Source organism: Engystomops pustulosus, chromosome 2, assembly GCF_040894005.1.
Source record: "Engystomops pustulosus chromosome 2, aEngPut4.maternal, whole genome shotgun sequence".
In the NCBI taxonomy this organism is placed as follows: Eukaryota; Metazoa; Chordata; class Amphibia; order Anura; family Leptodactylidae; genus Engystomops; species Engystomops pustulosus.
The window spans coordinates 23,591,520-23,617,980 of NC_092412.1; the positions used below are offsets into that span (position 1 = coordinate 23,591,520).

The 26,461-nt window shown below is 43.8% G+C and overlaps 1 protein-coding gene across 1 annotated transcript; it reads right to left on the reverse strand.

The window, feature by feature from the left end:
* Window positions 1-26,202, reverse strand: PRCP (prolylcarboxypeptidase). The gene is made up of 9 exons (XM_072133992.1): window positions 26,026-26,202; window positions 9,554-9,694; window positions 7,446-7,547; window positions 7,059-7,237; window positions 6,506-6,663; window positions 5,315-5,487; window positions 4,920-5,084; window positions 1,959-2,146; window positions 1-910 (listed from the first exon to the last, which is right to left on the reverse strand). Exons 1-9 carry the CDS (start codon window positions 26,128-26,130, stop codon window positions 697-699), a joined length of 1,425 nt encoding a protein of 474 aa, XP_071990093.1. The 5' UTR covers window positions 26,131-26,202; the 3' UTR covers window positions 1-696.
* Window positions 26,203-26,461: the final 259 nt, after the last annotated feature.

Genomic DNA, 26,461 nt, shown 5'->3' on the forward strand with positions numbered 1-26,461 from the left:
TTTTTATTAGTGCAAGATTTAGTATTGTGATTCTCTGACAAAAATAGAATACGTATTGTCAAAAGGGGCCAATGGCATAACAGGAGTGAACCCCTTCCCTCTGATTGGTTATTTTTAGGTTGAAACAACAGGGAATGGATCAACCCCCGATTCCAGCCATCACTTAAGGCTAGACTGATAGAGATGGTGCAGGGTCTATAATGGATTAGTACATATAATATAAAGTCACATGTACATAGCTCTGTAACATTTGGAGTTTCTGCTTTATAAATTTTTGGTACTGCGGAATGGAGTTGGTACCAGTCATGGATTTACTATAACAATCAAGATATTCTGGTGGCCATGAGGTTGCGGGGGGATGGTCTAGTTATAAGCAGTAAGCATAACCTAAAATTGCATAAGAAAAGGTGTTTCAAAAATCCAAACCCCATAATTGTCTAATTTGCCATTTTCTATATGGAAAGTATTGACAATGTGACAAAAGGGGTAAAAGTGCCATGAAGCCCCACCCAGGCCCAATGTCCATCCCTTTAAGAGATATCCTCGCCTTTTAGCAGTCAATGTCCAGCAACATCCAACAATTAGATGCTTTCGATTTCCACATAGAAATATAAGAAAGTCTCAAAGAAAGTTCTACCATCCAGGTCCTGAGAAGTTTCAGATGTGGCCCACTTGGGTACAGGAGGTACTGGGCCATTAAATTCCATTCACTTGCTGACTGTGCTGTTTTATCCACTTCTTCATATAGGCCACTTCCAAGGCCCGAGCTTCAATCACGGATTTGGGGTCATTGGGGTCATTGGAGCGGAGGTCCAGGTGATGAGCCCCATCAGCAATGAGGATGGCAACTAGGGAGTCGCTAAGGCTCTGCTTCACGCCACCAGCGGACCACGGATCCAGGTCACCATTACTGTAGGAGAGTAATTAAAATTAGATGTTATATTCCAGATGTATCCATGTTTCAATGGCCATTATAGATATTATACATTCAAATAACATTTTTCTACCGCAGACTTCTGGGCCCTATGAAGAGTCTACATGGGTTATATTTCTGCAATCAGCAAGATGGGGGAGATGGTATTGTTGTGGTCTTAATGAAAATATTCATGTTGGTCATGGTAAGGGACTGGTCAGGTGGTCTGGATAGTTGAGGATCTTCGGAAGAAGATCCCAGGGGGTCTGGATAGTTGAGGATCTTCAGGAGAAGATCCCATGGGGTCTGGATAGTTGAGGATCTTCAGGAGTAGATCCCAGGGGGTCTTTGGGAGAAGATCCCAGGTGGTCTGGATAGTTCAGGATCTTCAGGAGAAGATCCTAGGTGGTCTGGGATAGTTGAGGATCTTCGGGAGAAGAAGATCCCAGGTGGTCTGGGATAGTTGAGGATCTTCGGGAGAAGAAGATCCCAGGTGGTCTGGGATAGTTGAGGATCTTCAGGAGAAGATCCCAGGTGGTCTTAAGTGATAGTTGAGGATCTTCAGGAGAAGATCCCAGGTGGTCTGGGATAGTTGAGGATCTTCGGGAGAAGAAGATCCCAGGTGGTCTGGGATAGTTGAGGATCTTCGGGAGAAGAAGATCCCAGGTGGTCTGGGATAGTTGAGGATCTTCAGGAGAAGATCCTAGGTGGTCTTAAGTGATAGTTGAGGATCTTCAGGAGAAGATCCCAGGTGGTCTGGGATAGTTGAGGATCTTCGGGAGAAGAAGATCCCAGGTGGTCTGGGATAGTTGAGGATCTTCGGGAGAAGAAGATCCCAGTGGTCTGGGATAGTTGAGGATCTTCGGGAGAAGAAGATCCCAGGTGGTCTGGGATAGTTCCTTGGGCATAGTTTTTGTGTTCTATTAGAAGGCACTTGGTCAAGAGAGCTGCGGTCATTGACCACTATGAAGAGCAGATATTGGACATGATGAGGTCCAAAAGAACTATCTTGGTCTTTCATCTGTACCTTTCCCCTGTCACTTACCTGAAGATGATGTTACTAGCGGCATGAATGTTCTTTCCACCATACACAGACGTGATCCACTTAGGACGAGGCCGGATACCCCACTGTTTATAACAATCGTCTGAAAAAGCCTCAAAATTCCATGTCTGAGGCTCAAACATGTCCGTGATCCCATCAGAGCAGAAGGGCATCACCATCTCTGTGCAGGCCTGAGGGACAAAAAAGTGTGAACATCACCATCATAGACATGGAGAACAGGACAGTAATGAACCAGCAAATGGACCTCCTCCTCCTCCTCTGATACCGGACTGGAGAGACCACCAACCACAACCACATAGGGAAACACCGCAGGGTTCCCCTGGAGATCATGAACTGGTCCTTGATTTTAATTCTTAACGACTTCATTCATTCTAATTCCAAACTATCAGAAGTAAAAAGTTTTTAGATTCTGGTGATCTGGGGAACCCTATCATTTGGTTCATTGTGTAGAACTGGAGATTCTGGGCATTCACTGGAACATGGATGAATGAATTGATGGTTGATGTGTGTGAGTAAATGAATGAATAGATGCATGGATGAATGAATTAATTAATTAATGCACGGATGAATGAATGAATGCACAAATGAATGAATGATGGGAGTGTGAATGAATGGAGGAATATCTGATCATGAATTAATGAAGGGATGATTAAACAAAGTAAAGAAATGAATCTTATTATTGAATGAATGAATGAATGAATGAATGTATGTATGTAGGATGACAGTGGAATGAACAAATCTAATGATAGATAAATGTTTGATTGAATGATCATAAAATGAACAATAAATGACTACATAAACATCAAATATATCATCATGGGAGAAAAAAAAATGGATAATGATGGCTGAACGTAGGATAGGGAAGTGAACGTATGAACTGATGAATGAATAAAAGAATGGATGATTACATATAATGGAATGACTGATTAAACGGTCATCAATGATTGTCTGTAAGAATAAATGGAAGATCATGAATAAATTAATCATAAATAGATTATCGTTATACATGAATGACTGGATGAGGATGAATGAACGTACAGGTATAAGTTACTGATCAAATAACGAGTGATGAATGAACGAGTGAATGATTATATAAAGATCAAATGAATCATCACGGGTGATTAAAAGGATGAGGTTGAAAATTGCATGAAGATAGGAAAGTGAATGAATGAATGCAAGAATACAGGATTAAATTAGCATAAATTAATCAATGAATGGCCATAACTTCATACAGTGAATAACTAAATGATAATGAATGAACGTGTGAATGATGAATCAATGTACTGGAATTGGAGGAATGATTAGAGAATTGTATCAGCAGTAGTTCTGATCTATAAGGCGTCTATGTGTGGAGTCTGTTTAGACTAATTAGACTTATCTATTCTTCATTAGTTCCTAAAACCTGCAAGACTCCATGAAGACGGAGACACATCCCTGGGGTGTTCACCGTGGAGCGAACCGACCCTTATACAAAACATTGTAAGGAGGCAATCAGCATGGAGATCTCTCTTCCTGGAATTCATCGGGGACATGAGGGTTCCTGGGAGATCGTCTGATATTGTCATGTAGGTCCCATCAGATATGAAACCTTCCATAAAATGGCCCTTTAACCCTTCTTTAACCTAAATCTACTTCCGTATACTGAAACGAGGTTAAATGGTCCAAATTTAGAGGAAATGCCACCAGAGAACATGTAGAAACTTCAGTTCTTGAATATAAATCCATTTTTTTTACAGTCCTGCTGCTACTAACAATTCCTGATTCCACATTTCTCCAGGGACAGACTGGTAGCAGAGAAAAATAGTTCAGTAATAAAATATAATTCCATATTTCACAGTCCTGCTGCTACTTACAGTTTATGATTATATATTTCTCCAGGGACAGACTGGCAGCAGAGAAACATAATTCAGTACTAAAATATAATTTCACATTCCTGCTGCTACTAACAATTTATGATTACACAGTTCTCCAGGGACAGAGTGGTAGCAGAGAAACATAATTCAGTACTAAAATATAATTCCATATTTCACAGTCCTGCTGCTACTAACAATTTATGATTACATATCTCCCCAGGGACAGACTGGCAGCAGAGAAACATAGTTCAGTACTAAAATATAATTTCACAGTCCTGCTGCTACTAACAATTTATGATTACACAGTTCTCCAGGGACAGAGTGGTAGCAGAGAAACATAATTCAGTACTAAAATATAATTCCATATTTCACAGTCCTGCTGCTACTAACAATTTATGATTACATATCCCCCAGGGACAGACTGGCAGCAGAGAAACATAGTTCAGTACTAAAATATAATTTCACAGTCCTGCTGCTACTAACAATTTATGATTACACAGTTCTCCAGGGACAGAGTGGTAGCAGAGAAACATAATTCAGTACTAAAATATAATTCCATATTTCACAGTCCTGCTGCTACTAACAATTTATGATTACATATCTCCCCAGGGACAGACTGGCAGCAGAGAAACATAGTTCAGTACTAAAATATAATTTCACAGTCCTGCTGCTACTAACAATTTATGATTACACAGTTCTCCAGGGACAGAGTGGTAGCAGAGAAACATAATTCAGTACTAAAATATAATTCCATATTTCACAGTCCTGCTGCTACTAACAATTTATGATTGCACATCTCTCCAGGGACTGAGTGGCAGCAGAGAAACATGGAATTAGATTTTAGTACTGAACTATGTTTCTCTGCTGCCAGTCTGTGGAATCATAAATTGTTAGTAGCAGCAGGACTGTGAAATATGGATTTATATTTTAGTACTGAACTAGATTTCACAGTCCTGCTGCTACTAACACCTCCCCTTTCCAGGAACAATACATAACACGATCTACAGCTTGTGATGGTCACACTTTCCGGTACATTCCCTTTAAGGTAGGCTGTACATGACGCACAAATTGCACGAAATGTAAAAACTACCTGATAACTCCAGCCGAGGTCATCCAGGCTCCCGACAGCCGTCTGCGAGGTGTTGAGACACTGGGTGTTTCCGGTGTAGTTATAATAGACATTTATTGCTTGGAAGAGGTTCTGCAGCAGCTGTTTGTCGTCAAGGTTTGGATTCCTCAAATACTTGCAGACTTCCTATGTAGAAGAATAAGAAGAGAAACAGGACCATATTATAGCCAAGAAGACAACGTTGTGGTGTGCGGGGAACTTGGTGGAATTTTGGGGGCCTCCGTAGGTTTGAGCAGAACACTTGTGTCTTATCCCCTGTACAGGCCCCTAGGGTTCATCTACAGGTTCATGTTCCATTGTGGTTTTCCTGTATCCATCCCCAATTCTCAGGTCCTCACCCTGTCACTCATCATTACCTTGATAGGCCAGGCCGGCAAAGGCATCAGGAAATCAGCCGGGTACGGATAGTCCACCATTGCCAGGTTCACCCAGGTCTCACTTAACCAGTTCTTAAATCCTGCGGCGTCATCCTGGGACTTAAGCGGAGCACAAAGGCGAAATGTGCCTGACAGCCATCTGATACCTTCATCTAATACAGACACATAGGAGGGGAAAGGTTAGGGGAGGATTCAGGCAAAAAGTCTTGTAATGTCTGTACAGCAATGGACTTATCCTGCCTGCATCAGAAATCACATAAAGTATTATACTCCAGAGCTACACTCACTATTCTGCTGGTGCAGTCACTGTGTACATACATGGCATTACTTATCCTGTACAGATCCTGAGTTACATCCTGTATTATACACCAGAGCTGCACTCACTATTCTGCTGCTGGTGCAGTCACTGTGTACATACATGACATTACTTATCCTGTACTGATCCTGAGTTACATCCTGTATTATACACCAGAGCTGCACTCACTATTCTGCTGCTGGTGCAGTCACTGTGTACATACATGACATTACTTATCCTGTACTGATCCTGAGTTACATCCTGTATTATACTCCAGAGCTGCACTCACTATTCTGCTGGTGGTGATGCAGTCACTGTGTACATACATGACATTACTTATCCTGTACTGATCCTGAGTTACATCCTGTATTATACCCCAGAGCTGCACTCACTATTCTGCTGCTGGTGCAGTCACTGTGTACATACATGACATTACTTATCCTGTACTGATCCTGAGTTACATCCTGTATTATACTCCAGAGCTGCACTCACTATTCTGCTGCTGGTGCAGTCACAGTGTACATACATGACATTACTTATCCTGTACTGATCCTGAGTTACATCCTGTATTATATTCCAGAGCTGCACTCACTATTCTGCTGCTGGTGCAGTCACAGTGTACATACATGACATTACTTATCCTGTACTGATCCTGAGTTACATCCTGTATTATACTCCAGAGCTGTACTCACTATTCTGCTGCTGGTGCAGTCACTGTGTACATACATGACATTACTTATCCTGTACTGATCCTGAGTTACATCCTGTATTATACTCCAGAGCTGCACTCACTGTTGCTCTAAATAGACTACAATAGTCATATTTGAGAAAATCACCAAAATTATGTAATAACATAATAATAAAGAAACACTCACCACTTTCAAACATGCGATTTAAAGCTGACCAAGTCTTGTTGATACTCTCGGCACACCCTGGTCCACTTTTCTTAAAGTCGTTTGTCACGATCTGATAATACAGATTACAGGGAACCAATTCTTCAAATTGCCAGATGGGGGCGGAAGCTGCAAGGGCCCTAAAACGGAAAAAGAGGGAGAATAAAAAACTGAGATTTTTTTAAGTTTCGGTGTTGAGGAAATGGTCTCTCTTCCCGGTACATGATTGTGACAGTGCCGTCTTTTCCTGCACACACCCAGAACAATGGATCCTCGCGGCATCTTCATAAAAAATAAATAAAAGCAAAAAACATTCAACTTCTAAATGATTTTAAATACTGCAGCCCGACTTCCTTCCTAGATGACCTTTTATTCTCTCGGACAGAGCGAGGGTTAATCTACATTATAGTCGTCCAACAAGGGGATGTCCTGTTTTAGGTGCATAAAGTTTTTTTCAATGCAAAAGGGGGAAGTCATGAAAAGTGCTTATAATTAACACTAGGGGGCGTACTACCCCATACATCAACGCACTTACCCCACTACAACGTGAGGATACTTCATTCTCATCCAGGCCGCCAGCATCCCCCCATACGAGCCCCCGATGGCGATCACTGCGCTATCCCTGGCCTCCGACCTTTCCTTGAGAAAGCGGATTAGAAGTGCAAAGTCTGCCAGAGCCTGCTCAGAGGTCAGGTAATTCAAGTATTTGGGATCCTGAAAAGACATTTAAAAAAAGTCAATTTATTCTTAAAGGGATTGTCCAGAATTTTAAAGACACACTGAAAATAGAGTTGAGCTGCAATACCCCAGAGACAACTCACGAGCAAGGGTGGCGCTGTGTATAGGAGAAGCGGACTTGTTTTTTCTTATCCTAGACAACACCCCGCAGAGCTTAGAATTGAAGATCCGTAAAAATACTTACACTATACGACAGGTTACCGAAGGGCAAAGATTCCCCATAGTAGCGGTGCTCTGCAAATACCAACATGGCTCCGAACTCTTCCGCTATATCCCACATAAATCCCTGAAAAATAATAGAGACCAGGAATGATTTAATATAACAATAATATCATTTTTTCAGGTTTCAGGTTTGCGGATACAGAGCTCCATATTCCGTGCTCCACAAAAGCAAGAGGGAAAGTTATAGATTTTTGTGTACCTACAGCCACCACTAGGGGGAGCTCCTTGTAGGATTTATCCAGCTCCTCACTAAATTCCTATATACTATTATAAACTCATATACATCTGTGCAGTGTCTGACCCACCAATTATGAACAATGTATTCCTGTAATGATTACAGTCTAATATATCTGTGCACTGTCCGGCCGACGTACCCCTCATATCCATCTGTGTAGTGCCCGGCCCACCAGTGATGGCGCATGTACCCCTCATATCCATCTGTGTAGTGCCCGGCCCACCAGTGATGCCCCACGTACCCCTCATATCCATTTGTGTAGTGCCCAGCCCACCAGTTATGCCCGTGTACCCCTCATATCCATCAGTGCAGTGTCCAGCCCACCAGTGATGACCTGTGTACCCCTCATATCCATCTGTGTAGTGCCCGGCCCACCAGTGATGGCGCATGTACCCCTCATATCCATCTGTGTAGTGCCCGGCCCACCAGTGTTGCCCCACGTACCCCTCATATCCATCTGTGTAGTGTCTGGCCCACCAGTGATGTCCCACGTACCCCTCATATCCATCAGTGCAGTGTCCAGCCCACCAGTGATGGCGCATGTACCCCTCATATCCATCTGTGTAGTGCCCGGCCCACCAGTGTTGCCCCACGTACCCCTCATATCCATCTGTGTAGTGTCTGGCCCACCAGTGATGTCCCACGTACCCCTCATATTCATCAGTGCAGTGTCCAGCCCACCAGTGATGACCTGTGTACCCCTCATATCCATCTGTGTAGTGCCCGGCCCACCAGTGATGCCCCACGTACCCCTCATATCCATTTGTGTAGTGCCCAGCCCACCAGTTATGCCCGTGTACCCCTCATATCCATCAGTGCAGTGTCCAGCCCACCAGTGATGACCTGTGTACCCCTCATATCCATCTGTGTAGTGCCCGGCCCACCAGTGATGGCGCATGTACCCCTCATATCCATCTGTGTAGTGCCCGGCCCACCAGTGTTGCCCCACGTACCACTCAAATCCATCTGTGTAGTGTCTGGCTCACCAGTGATGTCCCACGTACCCCTCATATCCATCAGTGCAGTGTCCAGCCCACCAGTGATGACCTGTGTACCCCTCATATCCATCTGTGTAGTGCCCGGCCCCACCAGTGTTGCCCCACGTACCCCTCATATCCATCTGTGCAGTGTCCGACCCACCAGTGATGACCCGTGTACCCCTCATATCCATCTGTGCAGTGTCCGACCCACCAGTGATGACCTGTGTACCCCTACTATCCATCTGTGCAGTGTCTGGCCCACCAGTGATGACCCATGTGCCCCTCATATCTATCTGTGTAGTGTCCGACCCACCAGTGATGACCCGTGTACCCCTCATATCCATCTGTGTAGTGTCTGGCCCACCAGTGATGATCCATGTACCCCTCATATACATCTATGTAGTGTCTGGCCCACCAGTGATGCCCCGTGTACCCATACTATCCATCTGTGCAGTGTCCGGCCCACCAGTGAAGCCCCACGTACCCCTCATATCCATCTGTGCAGCGTCCGGCCCACCAGTGATGCCCCGTGTACCCATATTATCCATCTGTGCAGTGTCCGACCCACCAGTGATGACCCGTGTACCCCTCATATCCATCTGTGTAGTGTCCGACCCACCAGTGATGACCCGTGTACCCCTCATATCCATCTGTGCAGTGCCCAGCCCACCAGTGATGTCCCACGTACCCCTCATATCCATCTGTGCAGTGCCCAGCCCACCAGCGATAACCCATGTACCCTTCATATCCATCTGTATAGTGTCTGGCCCACCAGTGAGGCCCCACGTATCCCTCATACCCACCAGTGATGCCCCGTGTACCCATATTATCCATTCATACACTGTCTATACATACTGTATTATTGCTGAACAAGGCGATGTCTCCTTCATTGCCAGTATAGAAGAGGATTGGACCCCCGGGCTTTCTCCAGTGGGTATCAGAGACAAGGTAACGCTGCTTGAAGGTGGAGTCTTCATAAAACCCAAAATGGTCGATCTGTAGAGGAATAACAAATATGGCGGTCAACCCAAGAAATCCCTCCGAAATAAGAGCTGAGTAAAAGCTCTTATACTGACGAGGCCTCACTGCTCAAAGCTGTTACTTCTACTTTCACTTGTTATATTTCTTATAATTCTATAATCTGCTCATACAGCGACCCAGAGGAGGCGATGGAACCAACTACATAGCAGGATTATTGTGAGAAACTTGTGTTTCGAGTCATTGTTGGAGAGATGGATGTCAGCCTTCACTTCTTACTAAACATCTTTACATTTCGGACATCTACAGGTCAGGTCATTGTGGGACAGGGGTCAGCATTTGGTGTCTCATTATAAACGCCCTTCAACCTAGAAGCAGTGTCAACTGATTTAGAGTCAAGTCTGACGTATAAAAGTCGCCAGGTCCTCCAGATGTCCGCCCACACACGTTTTATGATGCCCCTTTCAATCTCTGGTCAGGACAGATACGACAGTGCGGAACATCATGACAATCAGTGATGAGTTTATTAAAGGGGTTGTGTCCCTATTAGAGAAAGATGGCCGCTTTCTGTCCATGGGTTATGTTACAACTAACTTTCATTGAAGGGACTAGGAGCTGCAATACCGGACACAGCCTATTGACAAGTATGGCGCAGTTTTCAGAAGAAAGCAGCTACATTGTCTTAAGGGGCCCACTGACTACTGGAGGCCGGGGCCCCGCTGACTACTGGAGGCCGGGGCCCACTGACGACTACACAATCCATTCATTCTTTTCTCTTCAACCCAAGTCATAACAGTGCTTCAAGGGAAAGCCTCTTAAAGGATGTCCCAAAAGCAAGAAGTCACTGTTATGATCATGTCCCATCCTGTCTGATGAGTTTCCTCCGCTAATACAGAGATAATGAAGAGGATTTCCTTACCTCGCCCACACCGAGCCCATCACAGGCCCGGGAGGAAATGAGCCCCTCTTACCCTGTAGATTATAATTGAGGACTTGCTTTATAAGCCATTATAAGGAATGTGATAATTAGTATTACTTTGTTCTAACATTTTATCACCTTTACAAAAAAATGACTTTATGCTATTTACTTTGTTGTTCAATCAGTCTTAGACTGTTAAAGGGTCATCTAAAAAAATGTTTACAACTTTATAAAGATCTCCTGCAATAAACTGATCAAAGAGCATCCATCACATGATCATCTGTGGTCTAGGACGATCTAATAGTAAGTGTTACTTTTTCCTACAGTGCCCCCACTGGAGAAATAAAGTATTACACTGTTACATTTTAAAGATTTTTAATCCAATCATGATAAACCAGGGACACTTACTCATAAATCAAGGCACTGTGACTGTGCTAATCTTCTTATGTTTGTTATCCATGTCTTATAAAATCAACTTTTATAATTACGCTAATAATCCTGAGAGGCTCCCCTTGCTCCTCTGTGATCTGGCTTTACAGACTGTTACAATGTCTCACCCTCCCCCCTGCTTCCGCAGTACTTGGGCAGTGAAGATGGAACAGGGGAAGTGCTGAGGGAGCAGGGGATAGGGCGAGATTGTAACAGTCAACAGACAATAACATTCCTTATGCAAATTAGAATATTGGTGCATTAGGGTGTGCGTCTAATGATGCATCTATTCTTCATTTTGAGTTCCAAGAACAATCCACATCTGCCAATTTGCATAATGATTGATTCATATAATGAAGAAAACCAGGTCCATCAGTAGGAATAATCTCAGCTATTGTCCGCCAAGAAGCTCATTTGCATAAATGGATACATTTTTATCTGGAGAACAGCATTGGTAGGTCTGCAAAGCTTAGGAGGTGTCCTACACAAGGCTGGTTTTACTTGCGAAGGGGAATTGGGTGCTGGACGATTACCTTTAAGTGGTGGAACAAGACCAAGACAGACTTTGTGGATTATATTACACATCCTGCTGTGAGAACCAAGCTGGAAATTATAAAAACCCTGTCAGGCACATGGACACCAGGACACGCCTGACTTTTTAATTATCCAGCTATGACCTGTCTGCTCCATGTGCGAGTTCCCACAGGAAACAAGACACTTCATTGTCCAACAGATGGAGGAAAGATCTGGAGAAGAAGGTCCACAGATGGAGGAGAGATCAAGAGATGGTCCACAGATGGCACTCCCCTAGAAACTAATCAGAGGACCTCGTAGCACAAACAAATTCATTCTCTTATTTCGGGGGAAAAACAAAATGTGATAATCCCCAAGAGCCCGGATATAGTAGAAAACCTAAGCACAAGCCGCCTGTAGACATCTGCAGCTCTGACCAAGAGGATGATCAAGTCTTCTCACACAGGTCAGGGCCACAATAGACATAATACAGGTCAGGAGAGCAGAACGATCTCAAGGGGGCAATAAAGGACCAAACGGGGCAAAGTGAAGCTGACCAACCAGCTAATTCCAAAATTTGGTCAACCCATGGGGCCTGAGACACTAGATGGTCAATAGATAGCGCTAGAATTCAGACATCTTCCATAGATGGGGCAGTTTGGAAGGGTGGGAGGGTAAGTAGTATGGAAACAATACAGCAGAAGCTTTATAAGAGCAGCATTGCCGAGTTTTTTTTTTTTGTCTACAGTAGCTGTTTTATATATATTACTATAATTTGTCTGGAAAACCCCTTTAACTGTAACAGCTTAAGTGACCACAAAGAAGCAGATACTCAAGTTTCACCTTTATTAGTTGAGCTTTTTACTTCCTTTTTGTCTATTAGCAAAGAATGTACTGCATGTCCTTACAGAGGAAAACACAATGGATAATATGATGAAATGTCTCCTTCAACACATGACCAAGATCAACAAGGTGCGCTGTATTTTTGGATAAGGCAGGTATAAGAAATCACAACACTAGAAAAATAACATAATAATCCACCCCCTACTGAGCAATTTACTAATGTGAAACGGATTGATATGAGGGGTGAGGGGGGAGAAAAGTAACTACTCAAGGCTATAATACTGCCCCTATGTACAAGAATATAACCACTATAATACTGCCCCCGATGTACAAGAATATAACTACTATAATACTGCCCCCTATGTACAAGAATATCACTACTATAATACTGCCCCCTTTGTACAAGAATATCACTACTATAATACTGCCCCCTATGTACAAGAATATAACTACTATAATACTGCCCCCTATGTACAAGAATATAACTACTATAATACTGCTCCCTATGTACAAGAATATAACTACTATAATACTACCCCCTATGTACAAGAATATAACTACTATAATACTGCCCCCCGATGTACAAGAATATAACTACTATAATACTGTCCCCTATGTACAAGAATATAACTACTATAATACTGTCCCCTATGTACAAGAATATAACTACTATAATACTGTCCCCTATGTACAAGAATATAACTACTATAATACTGTCCCCTATGTACAAGAATATAACTACTATAATACTGCTCCCTATGTACAAGAATATAACTACTATAATACTGCCCCCTATATACAAGAATAGAACTACTATAATACTGCCCCCTATGTACAAGAATATAACTACTATAATACTGCCCCCTATGTACAAGGATATAACTACTATAATACTGCCCCCTATGTACAAGAAGAATATAACTACTATAATACTGCCCCTATGTACAAGAATATAACTACTATAATACTGTCCCCTATGTACAAGAATATAACTACTATAATACTGCCCCCTATGTACAAGAAGAATATAACTACTATAATACTGCCTCCTATTTACCTAAATGAAAAGATTATTTCCATGTTTCCAGGTGTTTTGAGAACTAGTCCAGAATAATGGGGAGATGGAATATATTAGACATGCTGATCAAATTTTGTATAATACTTTGTGTCCAAATTACATTCGGAGGAAATTATTAAATCACTTTAAAACCCTGCCACACTAGTAATGATCCCCATCTGCACACCACATGGTTACGGTGTCCTTCAACGTTAAAAGAACAGACAAAAAAAAAAAAAATCTATGAATAATCTCCACGTTAGAGATAAATAGTTTTTCGGTAATTTGGCACATCCGCTTTAAATCCTTTATCCATGGCCAAAAACCCATATATTCATTTTTTTAGGAAGTCTTAAAAGGTGTTCTGTCATTTTAGGAGTCATAAAACATCTTAATTGTCTCTTGAAAAAGGAAAGATCAGCAGATCACATCCGGCCTGGTAGCTGAAAGCCAATGCAAACAGCGGCCACGTCAGGAGATGTGTGGTACTGCAGGGGTCCTATGCCAATGAATAGGGGATTAGTCCTCCAGAAGAGTGGAGCTTGTATAAAGTTTATTTATAGTGTCCTAGAGTTCTCCATAGTCGGTCAATACAGTAGGATGCCAATTAAAACTCGGACACAGCTCGGCGCAACAGATTCCCTCGTCTGCTGATGAGATTGGAGAGATGTCGTAGAAGGGGGCCACCGAAATCAATCTGCTGCTAAGTGCAGAGTACAGAACTTTTACTAAACTTTACTTAAATAATTAGTGAACAGGATTAACAATTTATCCATGACCTGGCGATCTGTTCCTGCTGAGTCAGCGTTGTCAACGTGAAGCAAGTTGATCGTTTTACAGATGAGTGAGAATATCTGAGCTGGAAAACAAGGGGACAGGCCAACAGCTCCGAAATCTAAAGCCTCAGGATGAGATATACAGTATTTTTTGGACTATAAGGCGCACCATCAATAAATGCCTGCTAAAAAGTCTAGGTTTATATAAAAGGCGCACCAGATTACAAGGCGCACCTGATTATAAGGCTGAATGACCAGCAGGTGGCAGACCTGTGCACAGATCAAGGCAGTTCATATATAAGGCACACTGGACTTATGGTCCGAAAAATACGGTATGTGGCTCAAGAGAACCATGAGTGAGTGTGCCAGATGAAACGCGTTGGATTTTCTACCCTGCTCATTCGGACATACACTGTTGGTGTTGAGAAGTTTTATGCTGTAACAAGAGAATGGAATAAAATTGTATAAACTAGAAGTTCCATTGTCTTAAAGGAGTTTTGCAGAATTGTTAAAAATGTAAAAAATTATAATAGCGCCATACGTGTACACTGGTTGTTTCAGTCATTGCACCTCAGCTCCAGTGAAGTTAATACAACGAAGCCGCACTGGAAAGCATCAACTATTTTACAGATTTTTATTTTTACTAGTTTGTATTAAGCTTTTATTCAGTCCTGAATAATGTGGGCGGCCATCTTACCTCTGCTTTGCAGCAGGTCAGAGATGTGCTTTACAGCAAGTTGGTGTTGTGGGCATGTTCTGTGACCTACCGAGCAGGTAGCGATATGACTATTGTACATCGGATGATCCGGGTTATCAAGCAGAGATCTAGAAAACCCTGAGGAATTGATACAGAAAGTATACACATGCGGTGTGCCCGCCGTGTGGCATACGGGCACGTGCTGGAGAGGAGGTGACCCCTCCTCCCTCCATAGGAAATAGCGGCACACGGCCGCACATCCGCCGAAAGATAGAGCTTGCTCTATCTTTTTGTGGTGTGCGGCCCGGATGGGTGCCACACGTGTGGCACCGTATCGCCGCCGTGCCACTATTGCCATCTATGGGGACTTACATGCGGCTGCATGAACATCCACGCAGAAGGCCATGTGAATGAACCCTTACACAAACCATATCAACTATTTGTTGAAAGTGGACAACTCCTCTAACTGGATGCGAGTCTGATCTGGCACATCGGACTCACATCAAAGACCCTGCGCATGTGCTGTATCTACCGTGTTTGTGCAGTAAAGCCTGGGTGTAATACGCCAGAACGCGCAGGTGCCAAAAGAACAAGTGGAGTCCTTTCCGGAATGCTTAAAAATCATATAGGGTGATTAACCACCAGTCCCTAAGGACCTGTGGGTGGTTTAGTGTCCCAAATCACCCTGACAGCTTCCCATTAACATGTATTTATTCCATTCCATTAGAACGCATGGATCCTGCTCTACCAGCCCGTGCACTCAGGTTAGTCACAACTCACCTGAAAAAAAACAACATTGACCTTGTTAAGGAATCATTTGAGGACAGGGGTGTAACTTGAAGCTCATGTGTCCCATTGCAAATCTGCAGGAGAGCTCTCCGATGTATCATTTATTATACTGGAGCCTTTATGTGGGTGAGAAGACTTAATCACCCCCCAGCACCAGGGCCCAAGAGTGACAGGATCCAAGATTATAACAACTACTCTCTCTCATCACTTCTTTCTACCTGTAGATGATCCTCATGGGCGGAGCACAACACAAGGAAGAGCACAAGATTCCTGTGTCAAGCCCCGCCCCTGCTGTTCCTAGAGCTTTCCATTTTCCTCTAGGGGGCTACCAGGAAAGTAAACTCTTGCAGCAGCATAAAAGTGAAAAGGATCACTGACTGGTCACACACCCACATATTTTCCCCGATTACACAGCTGTTCACATTGTGTTTACCAAATTCATATGTTAACATAGTCTGCATTTGTTAACAGCCAAGTAATCAGGCAAATCTCCTCTTCTCAGTTGTTCTGATGCATTTGAAAACACAAGCGTTACGGCCACGTGTGAACGAACCCTAAGGAAAGGGAGAGGAAAGAGCTCTTTTTCCTACTCTTCCCTCAGGACGCGTTCACGCGGTGCGTTCTGGTTGCGCTTTCATTGCGTTTGAAACGCATTACAACAGCTGATGAGAGGTGATTTGCCTAATTACCATTTACGTCTGTTAACGCAATGTTATAACTACTATAATACTGCCCCCTATGTACAAGAATATAACTACTATAATACTCCCCCCTATGTACAGGAATATAACTACTATAATACTGCTCCCTATGTACAAGAATATAACTACTATAATACTCCCCCCTATGTACAGGAATATAACTACTATAATACTGCCTCCTATGTACAAGAATATAACTACTATAATACTGCCCCCTATGTACAAGAATATAACTACTATAATACTTCCCCTATGTACAAGAATATAACTACTATAATACTGCCCCCCTATGTACAAGAATATAACTACTATAATACTGCCCCCTATGTACAAGAATATAACTACTATAATACTGCCCCTATGTAGAAGAATATAACTAGTATAATACTGCCCCCTATGTACAAGAATATTACTATAATACTGCTCCCTATACTATGAGGAGCACCGGATTATAATGCGCACGATCAATAAATTCCTGCTAAAACGTCTAGGTTCATATATAAAAGGCACACCGGATTATAAGGCGCACCTGATTATAAGGATGAATAACCAGCAGGTGGCAGACCTGTGCACAGTTAAAGGCAGCTGCTGTCTGTAAGTACGGTTCATATATAAGGCGCACCTTTGATTTCTGAGAAAATCAAAAACTTTTTTGTGCGCCTTATACTCCGAAAAATACGGTATGTGGCTCAGAAGAACCATGAGCGAGTGTACCAGGCAGCCACACGAAACGCGTTGGTTTTCTACCCTGCTCATTCGGACATACACTGTTGGTGTTGAGAAGTTTTAAGCTGTAACAAGAGAATGGAATAAAATTGTATGAACTAGAAGTTCCATTTTCAGTGCTGGATTAAAGGGACGCTTTCTCTAGAACAGGAAATGTTGTCTTAAAGAAGTTTTGCAGAATTGTTAAAAATAAAAAATTTTATAAATAGCGCCATACGTGTGCACTGGTTGTTTCAGTAATTGCAGCTCAGCTCCACTGAAGTTAATATAAAGAAGCCGCACTGGAAAGCATCAACTATTTTACAGATTTTTATTTTTACTAGTTTGTATTAAGCTTTTTTATTCATTCCCGAATAATGTGGGCGGCCATCTTACCTCTGCTTTGCAGCAGGTCAGAGATGTGCTTTACAGCAAGTTGGTGTTGTGGGCATGCTCTGTGACCTACTGAGCAGGTAGCGATATGACTATTGTACATCGGATGATCCTGGGTTATCAAGCAGAGATCTAGAAAACCCTGAGGAATTGATACAGAAAGTATACACATGCGGTGTGCCCGCCGTGTGGCATACGGGCACGTGCTGGAGAGGAGGTGACCCCTCCTCCCTCCATAGGAAATAGCGGCACACGGCCGCACATCCGCCGAAAGATAGAGCTTGCTCTATCTTTTTGTGGTGTGCGGCCCGGATGGGTGCCACACGTGTGGCACCGTATCGCCGCCGTGCCACTATTGCCATCGATGGGGACTTACATGCGGCTGCATGAACGTCCACGCAGAAGGCCATGAGAATGAACCCTTACACAAACCATATCAACTATTTGTTGAAAGTGGACAACTCCTCTAACTGGATGCGAGTCTGATCTGGCACATCGGACTCACATCAAAGACCCTGCGCATGTGCTGTATCTACCGTGTTTGTGCAGTAAAGCCTGGGTGTAATACGCCAGAACGCGCAGGTGCCAAAAGAACAAGTGGAGTCCTTTCCGGAATGCTTAAAAATCATATAGGGTGATTAACCACCAGTCCCTAAGGACCTGTGGGTGGTTTAGTCTCCCAAATCACCCTGACAGCTTCCCATTAACATGTATTTATTCCATTCCATTAGAACGCATGGATCCTGCTCTACCAGCCCGTGCACTCAGGTTAGTCACAACTCACCTGAAAAAAAACAACATTGACCTTGTTAAGGAATCATTTGAGGACAGGGGTGTAACTTGAAGCTCATGTGTCCCATTGCAAATCTGCAGGAGAGCTCTCCGATGTATCATTTATTATACTGGAGCCTTTATGTGGGTGAGAAGACTTAATCACCCCCCCAGCACCAGGGCCCAAGAGAGACAGGATCCAAGATTATAACAACTACTCTCTCTCATCAGACAATTCATTGATTCATTATAATGTCTGGAAGGAAAAAAAAACATGCAATTCTTTAAAGGTTAAATTTATACACTTCTTTCTACCTGTAGATGATCCTCATGGGCGGAACATAACACAAGGAAGAGCACAAGATTCCTGTGTCAAGCCCCGCCCCTGCTGTTCCTAGAGCTTTCCATTTTCCTCTAGGGGGCTACCAGGAAAGTAAACTCTTGCAGCAGCATAAAAGTGAAAAGGATCACTGACTGGTCACACACCCACATATTTTCCCCGATTACACAGCTGTTCACATTGTGTTTACAAAATTCATATGTTAACATAGTCTGCATTTGTTAACAGCCAAGTAATCAGGCAAATCTCCTCTTCTCAGTTGTTCTGATGCATTTGAAAACACAAGCGTTACGGCCACGTGTGAACGAACCCTAAGGAAAGGGAGAGGAAAGAGCTCTTTTTCCTACTCTTCCCTCAGGACGCGTTCACGCGGTGCGTTCTGGTTGCGCTTTCATTGCGTTTGAAACGCATTACAACAGCTGATGAGAGGTGATTTGCCTAATTACCATTTACGTCTGTTAACGCAATGTTATAACTACTATAATACTGCCCCCTATGTACAAGAATATAACTACTATAATACTCCCCCCTATGTACAGGAATATAACTACTATAATACTGCTCCCTATGTACAAGAATATAACTACTATAATACTGCTCCCTATGTACAAGAATATAACTACTATAATACTGCCCCCTATGTACAAGAATATAACTACTATAATACTGCCCCCTATGTACAGGAATATAACTACTATAATACTGCCCCCTATGTACAAGAATATAACTACTATAATACTGCCCCTATGTACAAGAATATAACTACTATAATACTGCCCCCTATGTACAAGAATATAACTACTATAATACTGCCCCTATGTAGAAGAATATAACTAGTATAATACTGCCCCCTATGTACAAGAATATTACTATAATACTGCTCCCTATACTATGAGGAGCACCGGATTATAATGCGCACGATCAATAAATTCCTGCTAAAACGTCTAGGTTCATATATAAAAGGCACACCGGATTATAAGGCGCACCTGATTATAAGGATGAATAACCAGCAGGTGGCAGACCTGTGCACAGTTAAAGGCAGCTGCTGTCTGTAAGTACGGTTCATATATAAGGCGCACTAGACTATAAGGCGCACCTTTGATTTCTGAGAAAATCAAAAACTTTTTTGTGCGCCTTATACTCCGAAAAATACGGTATGTGGCTCAGAAGAACCATGAGCGAGTGTACCAGGCAGCCACACGAAACGCGTTGGTTTTCTACCCTGCTCATTCGGACATACACTGTTGGTGTTGAGAAGTTTTAAGCTGTAACAAGAGAATGGAATAAAATTGTATGAACTAGAAGTTCCATTTTCAGTGCTGGATTAAAGGGACGCTTTCTCTAGAACAGGAAATGTTGTCTTAAAGAAGTTTTGCAGAATTGTTAAAAATAAAAAATTTTATAAATAGCGCCATACGTGTGCACTGGTTGTTTCAGTAATTGCAGCTCAGGTCCACTGAAGTTAATATAAAGAAGCCGCACTGGAAAGCATCAACTATTTTACAGATTTTTATTTTTACTAGTTTGTATTAAGCTTTTTTATTCATTCCCGAATAATGTGGGCGGCCATCTTACCTCTGCTTTGCAGCAGGTCAGAGATGTGCTTTACAGCAAGTTGGTGTTGTGGGCATATGTTCTGTGACCTACTGAGCAGGTAGCGATATGACTATTGTACATCGGATGATCCTGGGTTATCAAGCAGAGATCTAGAAAACCCTGAGGAATTGATACAGAAAGTATACACATGCGGTGTGCCCGCCGTGTGGCATACGGGCACGTGCTGGAGAGGAGGTGACCCCTCCTCCCTCCATAGGAAATAGCGGCACACGGCCGCACATCCGCCGAAAGATAGAACTTGCTCTATCTTTTTGTGGTGTGCGGCCCGGATGGGTGCCACACGTGTGGCACCGTATCGCCGCCGTGCCACTATTGCCATCTATGGGGACTTACATGCGGCTGCATGAACATCCACGCAGAAGGCCATGTGAATGAACCCTTACACAAACCATATCAACTATTTGTTGAAAGTGGACAACTCCTCTAACTGGATGCGAGTCTGATCTGGCACATCGGACTCACATCAAAGACCCTGCGCATGTGCTGTATCTACCGTGTTTGTGCAGTAAAGCCTGGGTGTAATACGCCAGAACGCGCAGGTGCCAAAAGAACAAGTGGAGTCCTTTCCGGAATGCTTAAAAATCATATAGGGTGATTAACCACCAGTCCCTAAGGACCTGTGGGTGGTTTAGTGTCCCAAATCACCCTGACAGCTTCCCATTAACATGTATTTATTCCATTCCATTAGAACGCATGGATCCTGCTCTACCAGCCCGTGCACTCAGGTTAGTCACAACTCACCTGAAAAAAAACAACATTGACCTTGTTAAGGAATCATTTGAGGACAGGGGTGTAACTTGAAGCTCATGTGTCCCATTGCAAATCTGCAGGAGAGCTCTCCGATGTATCATTTATTATACTGGAGCCTTTATGTGGGTGAGAAGACTTAATCACCCCCCCAGCACCAGGGCCCAAGAGTGACAGGATCCAAGATTATAACAACTACTCTCTCTCATCAGACAATTCATTGATTCATTATAATGTCTGGAAGGAAAAAAAAACATGCAATTCTTTAAAGGTTAAATTTATACACTTCTTTCTACCTGTGGATGATCCTCATGGGCGGAACATAACACAAGGAAGAGCACAAGATTCCTGTGTCAAGCCCCGCCCCTGCTGTTCCTAGAGCTTTCCATTTTCCTCTAGGGGGCTACCAGGAAAGTAAACTCTTGCAGCAGCATAAAAGTGAAAAGGATCACTGACTGGTCACACACCCACATATTTTCCCCGATTACACAGCTGTTCACATTGTGTTTACAAAATTCATACATTAACATAGTGTGCATTTGTTAACAGCCAAGCAATCAGGCAAATCTCCTCTTCTCAGTTGTTCTGATGCATTTGAAAACGCAAGCGTTACGGCCACGTGTGAACGAACCCTAAGGAAAGGGAGAGGAAAGAGCTCTTTTTCCTACTCTCCCCTCAGGACGCGTTCACGCGGTGCGTTCTGGTTGCGCTTTCATTGCGTTTGAAACGCATTACAACAGCTGATGAGAGGTGATTTGCCTAATTACCATTTACGTCTGTTAACGCAATGTTAACACATGCGTTAATATCGCGTTTACGATGCGTTTTGTTTAATGGAAGTGTTAACAGTGATGTAATTAGGCAGACCCCCTCTTCTCAGCTTTTGTAATGCGTTTCAAACGCAATGAAAACACAGCTCAAAACGCAATGTGTGAACGCACCCTCAGGGCGACGTCACATGTGGCGTTTTTTGATCCATTTTTAAGCATGCGTTTAAAAACGCATCCGTTTTTGTCAGTTTACCATGCGCTTGGCCACTTACAACGTGTTAATTGGGAAAAACTGACATAAACGGATGCATTTTTAAATGGACTGAAACTGCATGCTTAAAAAAACGGACTAAAAACGCCATGTGTGGCATCACCCTTATTGTCTTAATTACCGCAAGGGGAGGGGGTAAACTAATTAGTGCAAACATCTGCAGATATAATTGAGTGGCGTTTGATAATGACTCCATAAGGAGCATTGTGCTGGTGCCCTAGCAGGTAAATGAGCAGATTGTAGGACGGAGGGGCAGGAAGTGACTACAGCTTCCTGACCGGGGCTGAAAGTGCCGTCTGCTGGGTGACCCTGTGATTAGCAGTGCATAAAAATATATCATTTCACTGGCCGCGTCCTACAAGTACTTCCTTATTTTACCCAATTGACAAACAAACTCCATTGTTCTCCCCCTCGGACCCATTGTGTGTATTGCGCTATTACAGGCCTCATTCAGGCCGTGCCAAGTCCATCATCTGCACTGATTACTAGAACAATATCCATGTTATACTGCTAAAAGCCATGACTGGGGGGCACCCAGATCTATTGTACATACAAAGAAGATGGGTGATGCAAGAGGGGCATAAGGGGACCCACAGGATTGCATGGAGTGGGTAGCACTTCTGCCTTGCAGCGCTGGGGTCCTGGGTTCGAATCCAACCCAGGCCAACATCTGCAAAGAGTTTGTATTTTATCTCCATGTTTGCGTGGGTTTCCTCCGGGTCCTCCAGTTTCCTCCCACACTCCAAAACATACTGGTAGGTTGTTTAGATTGTGAGCCCCATGGGGACAGGGACCAATTTGACATGCTTTGTGCAGCGCTGCGTAATCTGTGTGCGCTATATAAATAAAGAATTATTATTATTAATAATGAATATTATATTGAATAATGAATGAATATTATATTGTAATTCCATATGTATGCAATATTACTCCTGGCCACTAGATGCCACTGTGAGGTTTGGCCAATAGATGCTACTATTGGGTGTGTCAAAACCAGAATCGGGGGAGCAAATCCAGAACATATATTGGAGTAAGGGGCCCTGGGCTGTATGAATATTATAGCCCCTAGAAGTCTGGAATCACTTCCTACATCTGGTACTAGAATCAGCTTCTTGGAGAATGGATTATGTGTCCCTTCTGTCTGCAGTTTCAGGACCTTCAGAAGAGTTTCAAAGGAACTGACATGGATGAGTAAATGTATAAGGATTTCATGGGTGAAGGTCCTTCTCAGCATAAAGTTTGGTGGGTACATTAGGTGGCCATTCACCCCCTAAAAGACTTGGTGCCGGGCAACCGCCCAAACCTCCTGTATTATAATCAACTACTGATTGGAGCTACAAAAGACTAGCAGAATCTAAATCAACCCAAGAGGGGACAAGTTGCCGAACTTCCGAAGAACACATGGAAGTCTCATCCCCAAAAACAGGAAGCAATAAAGGGGGTTCCACAACAGAGACCCACATCTTCTACTTGGCCAATATGAATGTATTAAGCACAAACACAAACACAATCCTGAAATATAAATCCATTTTTTCACAGTCCTGCTGCTACTAAAGACAATACTGTCTGCAGTTATTTATTTAATAAACATATATGTATACAGCACTGAATTTGTGAGGTTCTTACCCAAATGGTCTCTACATTAGTATGGCCGCTGTCAATCCATTCATTATTAGCGACTACAGTACAATGGTCAGCTGGATAGCAGGAGACACCACAGCTGGAGAAGTGACATATGCCACCATGTGCAGCCTGGCACGAGAGTCATGCCACTCCTTATAGAAGAGAACAAGAGCTGCACATGAGGTTTCTGCTCTGATCTCCCATGTAAACAAGGTGTAACATATGTCCTGCAACTGTCCAGGACATCTTTTAGCAGCTACTTGGTCCTCAAAGCAGCTTAAAAGGTTATTCCATGAATTATATCATCACAAAAATCAAACAAAAAAAAATATATATATTTGTGCACTTTGCCGCCATTTGCCCAGAATCAGTCTCCTTCCCCCTCTGGTAGCAGGTTCTAGCAAGAATCAGTCTACATCCCCCTCTGACAGTATAGTTCAATCTTTTCAACTATCCTGCCATATAATGAAGAGGCTGTGCTCCTTTCCTGACAAGCAGGGCAAATAAGACATTTCTACTGCAGTGACCTGACCAGGCAGCGCTATATCTACTATATACCCACACACACTGTATATATACAGTTTAGTAACAGCTAAGTCCCCTATTTTCACAAAATCATTTTGAGGATTTCTGCTTTCTGTCAGTGAATGAGAACTTTGCGAGTTATTTCCAGAGGTTGAAAACCAGTACAGACCTAATACTTCTCACAGCTGAGGGTCTGCTACAAGTTCTGTCTAGAAAATCCTCTATGAGCCAGGCACCTCAGCAGCACACATCTGTCGATCACCCTGAGAGTTTGTTACAATGTATCAGAGCAGGTCCAAGGGATTTACTGTATAAGTGATCATGGTTCGAGGCTGAATTATTTGCACCCAGGGTGACAGATTGCTGTTTTTGTTGTAAGTGACCTGAGGTTGGGAGAGGGGTGACCCCCGTTACTACAGGTCAGAGACAATTTTCACCTCTGGAACAGACAGGGTTATGGAGAGGCTCACACCAGGGGGCGGCTTGTCTGTCAGGAGCCTTGTGCACTGTAGGGTTTCATGCGACCGACCAAAGGACTCATCAAGCCTGGGCCAAACCCCGACCATTTCCATGGGGAACTATGTGAAGGGGCACAGGGTGCCTGGGGTGAAGGGGGAAATGTCATCAGGCAGATGGCGCGGGGTGCCCCTCCACCAGGCGCAGGAGGGCGGCGCGGGGTGCCACTCCACCAGGCGCAGGAGGGCGGCGCGGGGTGCCACTCCACCAGGCGCAGGAGGGCAGCGCAGGGTGCCACTCCACCAGGCGCAGGAGGGCGGCGCAGGGTGCCACTCCACCAGGCGCAGGAGGGCGGCGCAGGGTGCCACTCCACCAGGCGCAGGAGGGCGGCGCAGGGTGCCACTCCACCAGGCGCAGGAGGGCGGCGCAGGTGCCACACCACCAGGCGCAGGAGGGCGGCGCAGGGTGCCCCTCCTCCAGGCTCAGGAGGGCGGCGCAGGGTGCCCCTCCACCAGGCTCAGGAGGGCGGCGCAGGGTGCCCCTCCACCAGGCTCAGGAGGGCGGCGCAGGGTGCCCCACCACCAGGTGCTGGCACCAGTATTAGAAATTGTGCGTGGGGGATAGGGAAAGTAAGGGTTAATAATTGCAGCATCCCATCTAAATACCTGATAAGTGGGGGGTCACATATTCTGAGAACAGGGGTCACTGGACAGTCACATTCTTTAAACTTGAATTGAAGTAAATGGAGAGACACATGTGCAGCCAACTCTCCACTGACAGCAACACAGGGGTTGGGGGACCCCCCATCTTCGGGAATACCCCTTTTCACGGGACACTTAAACGTAACTGAATATTTCAAAGATTTACAAAGTATCAACCTACGTTACACATCAGAATCTGCTGACATCAGAATCAGAATCGCTGATGTAGCAGAGCTGAGTTTGTTACTTGATACTTTCACTCCGCTTCTGTCTATTCTATCTTGAATCACAAGGCGCTGCCAAAGAGTTAAATTACAAATCCCTCTCTGCTACATCTGCAGGACCCATGAACCACCCCGATCATGTATTTGGGTCAGTCATGTACAGTATTTGGGTCAGTCATGTACAGTATTTGGGTCAGTCATGTACAGTATTTGGGTCAGGCGACTCCAATCTTGTTGCTGACAATCACAAACAAGGAGGAAATTAGAATCCAATGTCAGCAGAATCGCTTGCGAAATACAGGAAGACGTGGACATGTGATGGGCAGGCTGTCACTTTAACCCTTAAAGGGCCATAACAAATAAGGATGCTCCTTGACCCATATGACAGGGAATAACCGGACCATTTCGGATCACAAATTACCCTCTCCCTAATCTACATAGGACTCTGGAATCTCCCCTACCGAGATGACTAAGTCTCTTACCTTTTGGTCAAAGTAATAGGTCTGATAGGTGGGAGGTGAGGGCACCACAAAGCCCAGGATGCAGGACAGCAGCAGGACGCATCCTGCCAGCCACCGAGATGCCATGTCTATCCTCAATGCCTCAGACCAGGGGATTCCCTAACTGGGTAGACTGGAAGGAGGAAGGACTATCCTGAGGAGGAGTCTCATCCTCCTCCCTTTTAACCCTAGTACTGCCACAGTCGGTAGTGACACAAACAGAGGAGCTCAGTGGTCCTTTAAATCCTTAAAGGGACAATAAATGGGAACTCAAAATAGAGCTGAAAGGTTATAAGATATCAGTCTTTATATATATAATGTTGTGGGAGTTATATGTGATATATAGCAAAGATCATGACGCTTAAGATTTCCTATCACTCATCGTGTTGAAGCAGGCGCCTTAGTCTGAATTGGCTGA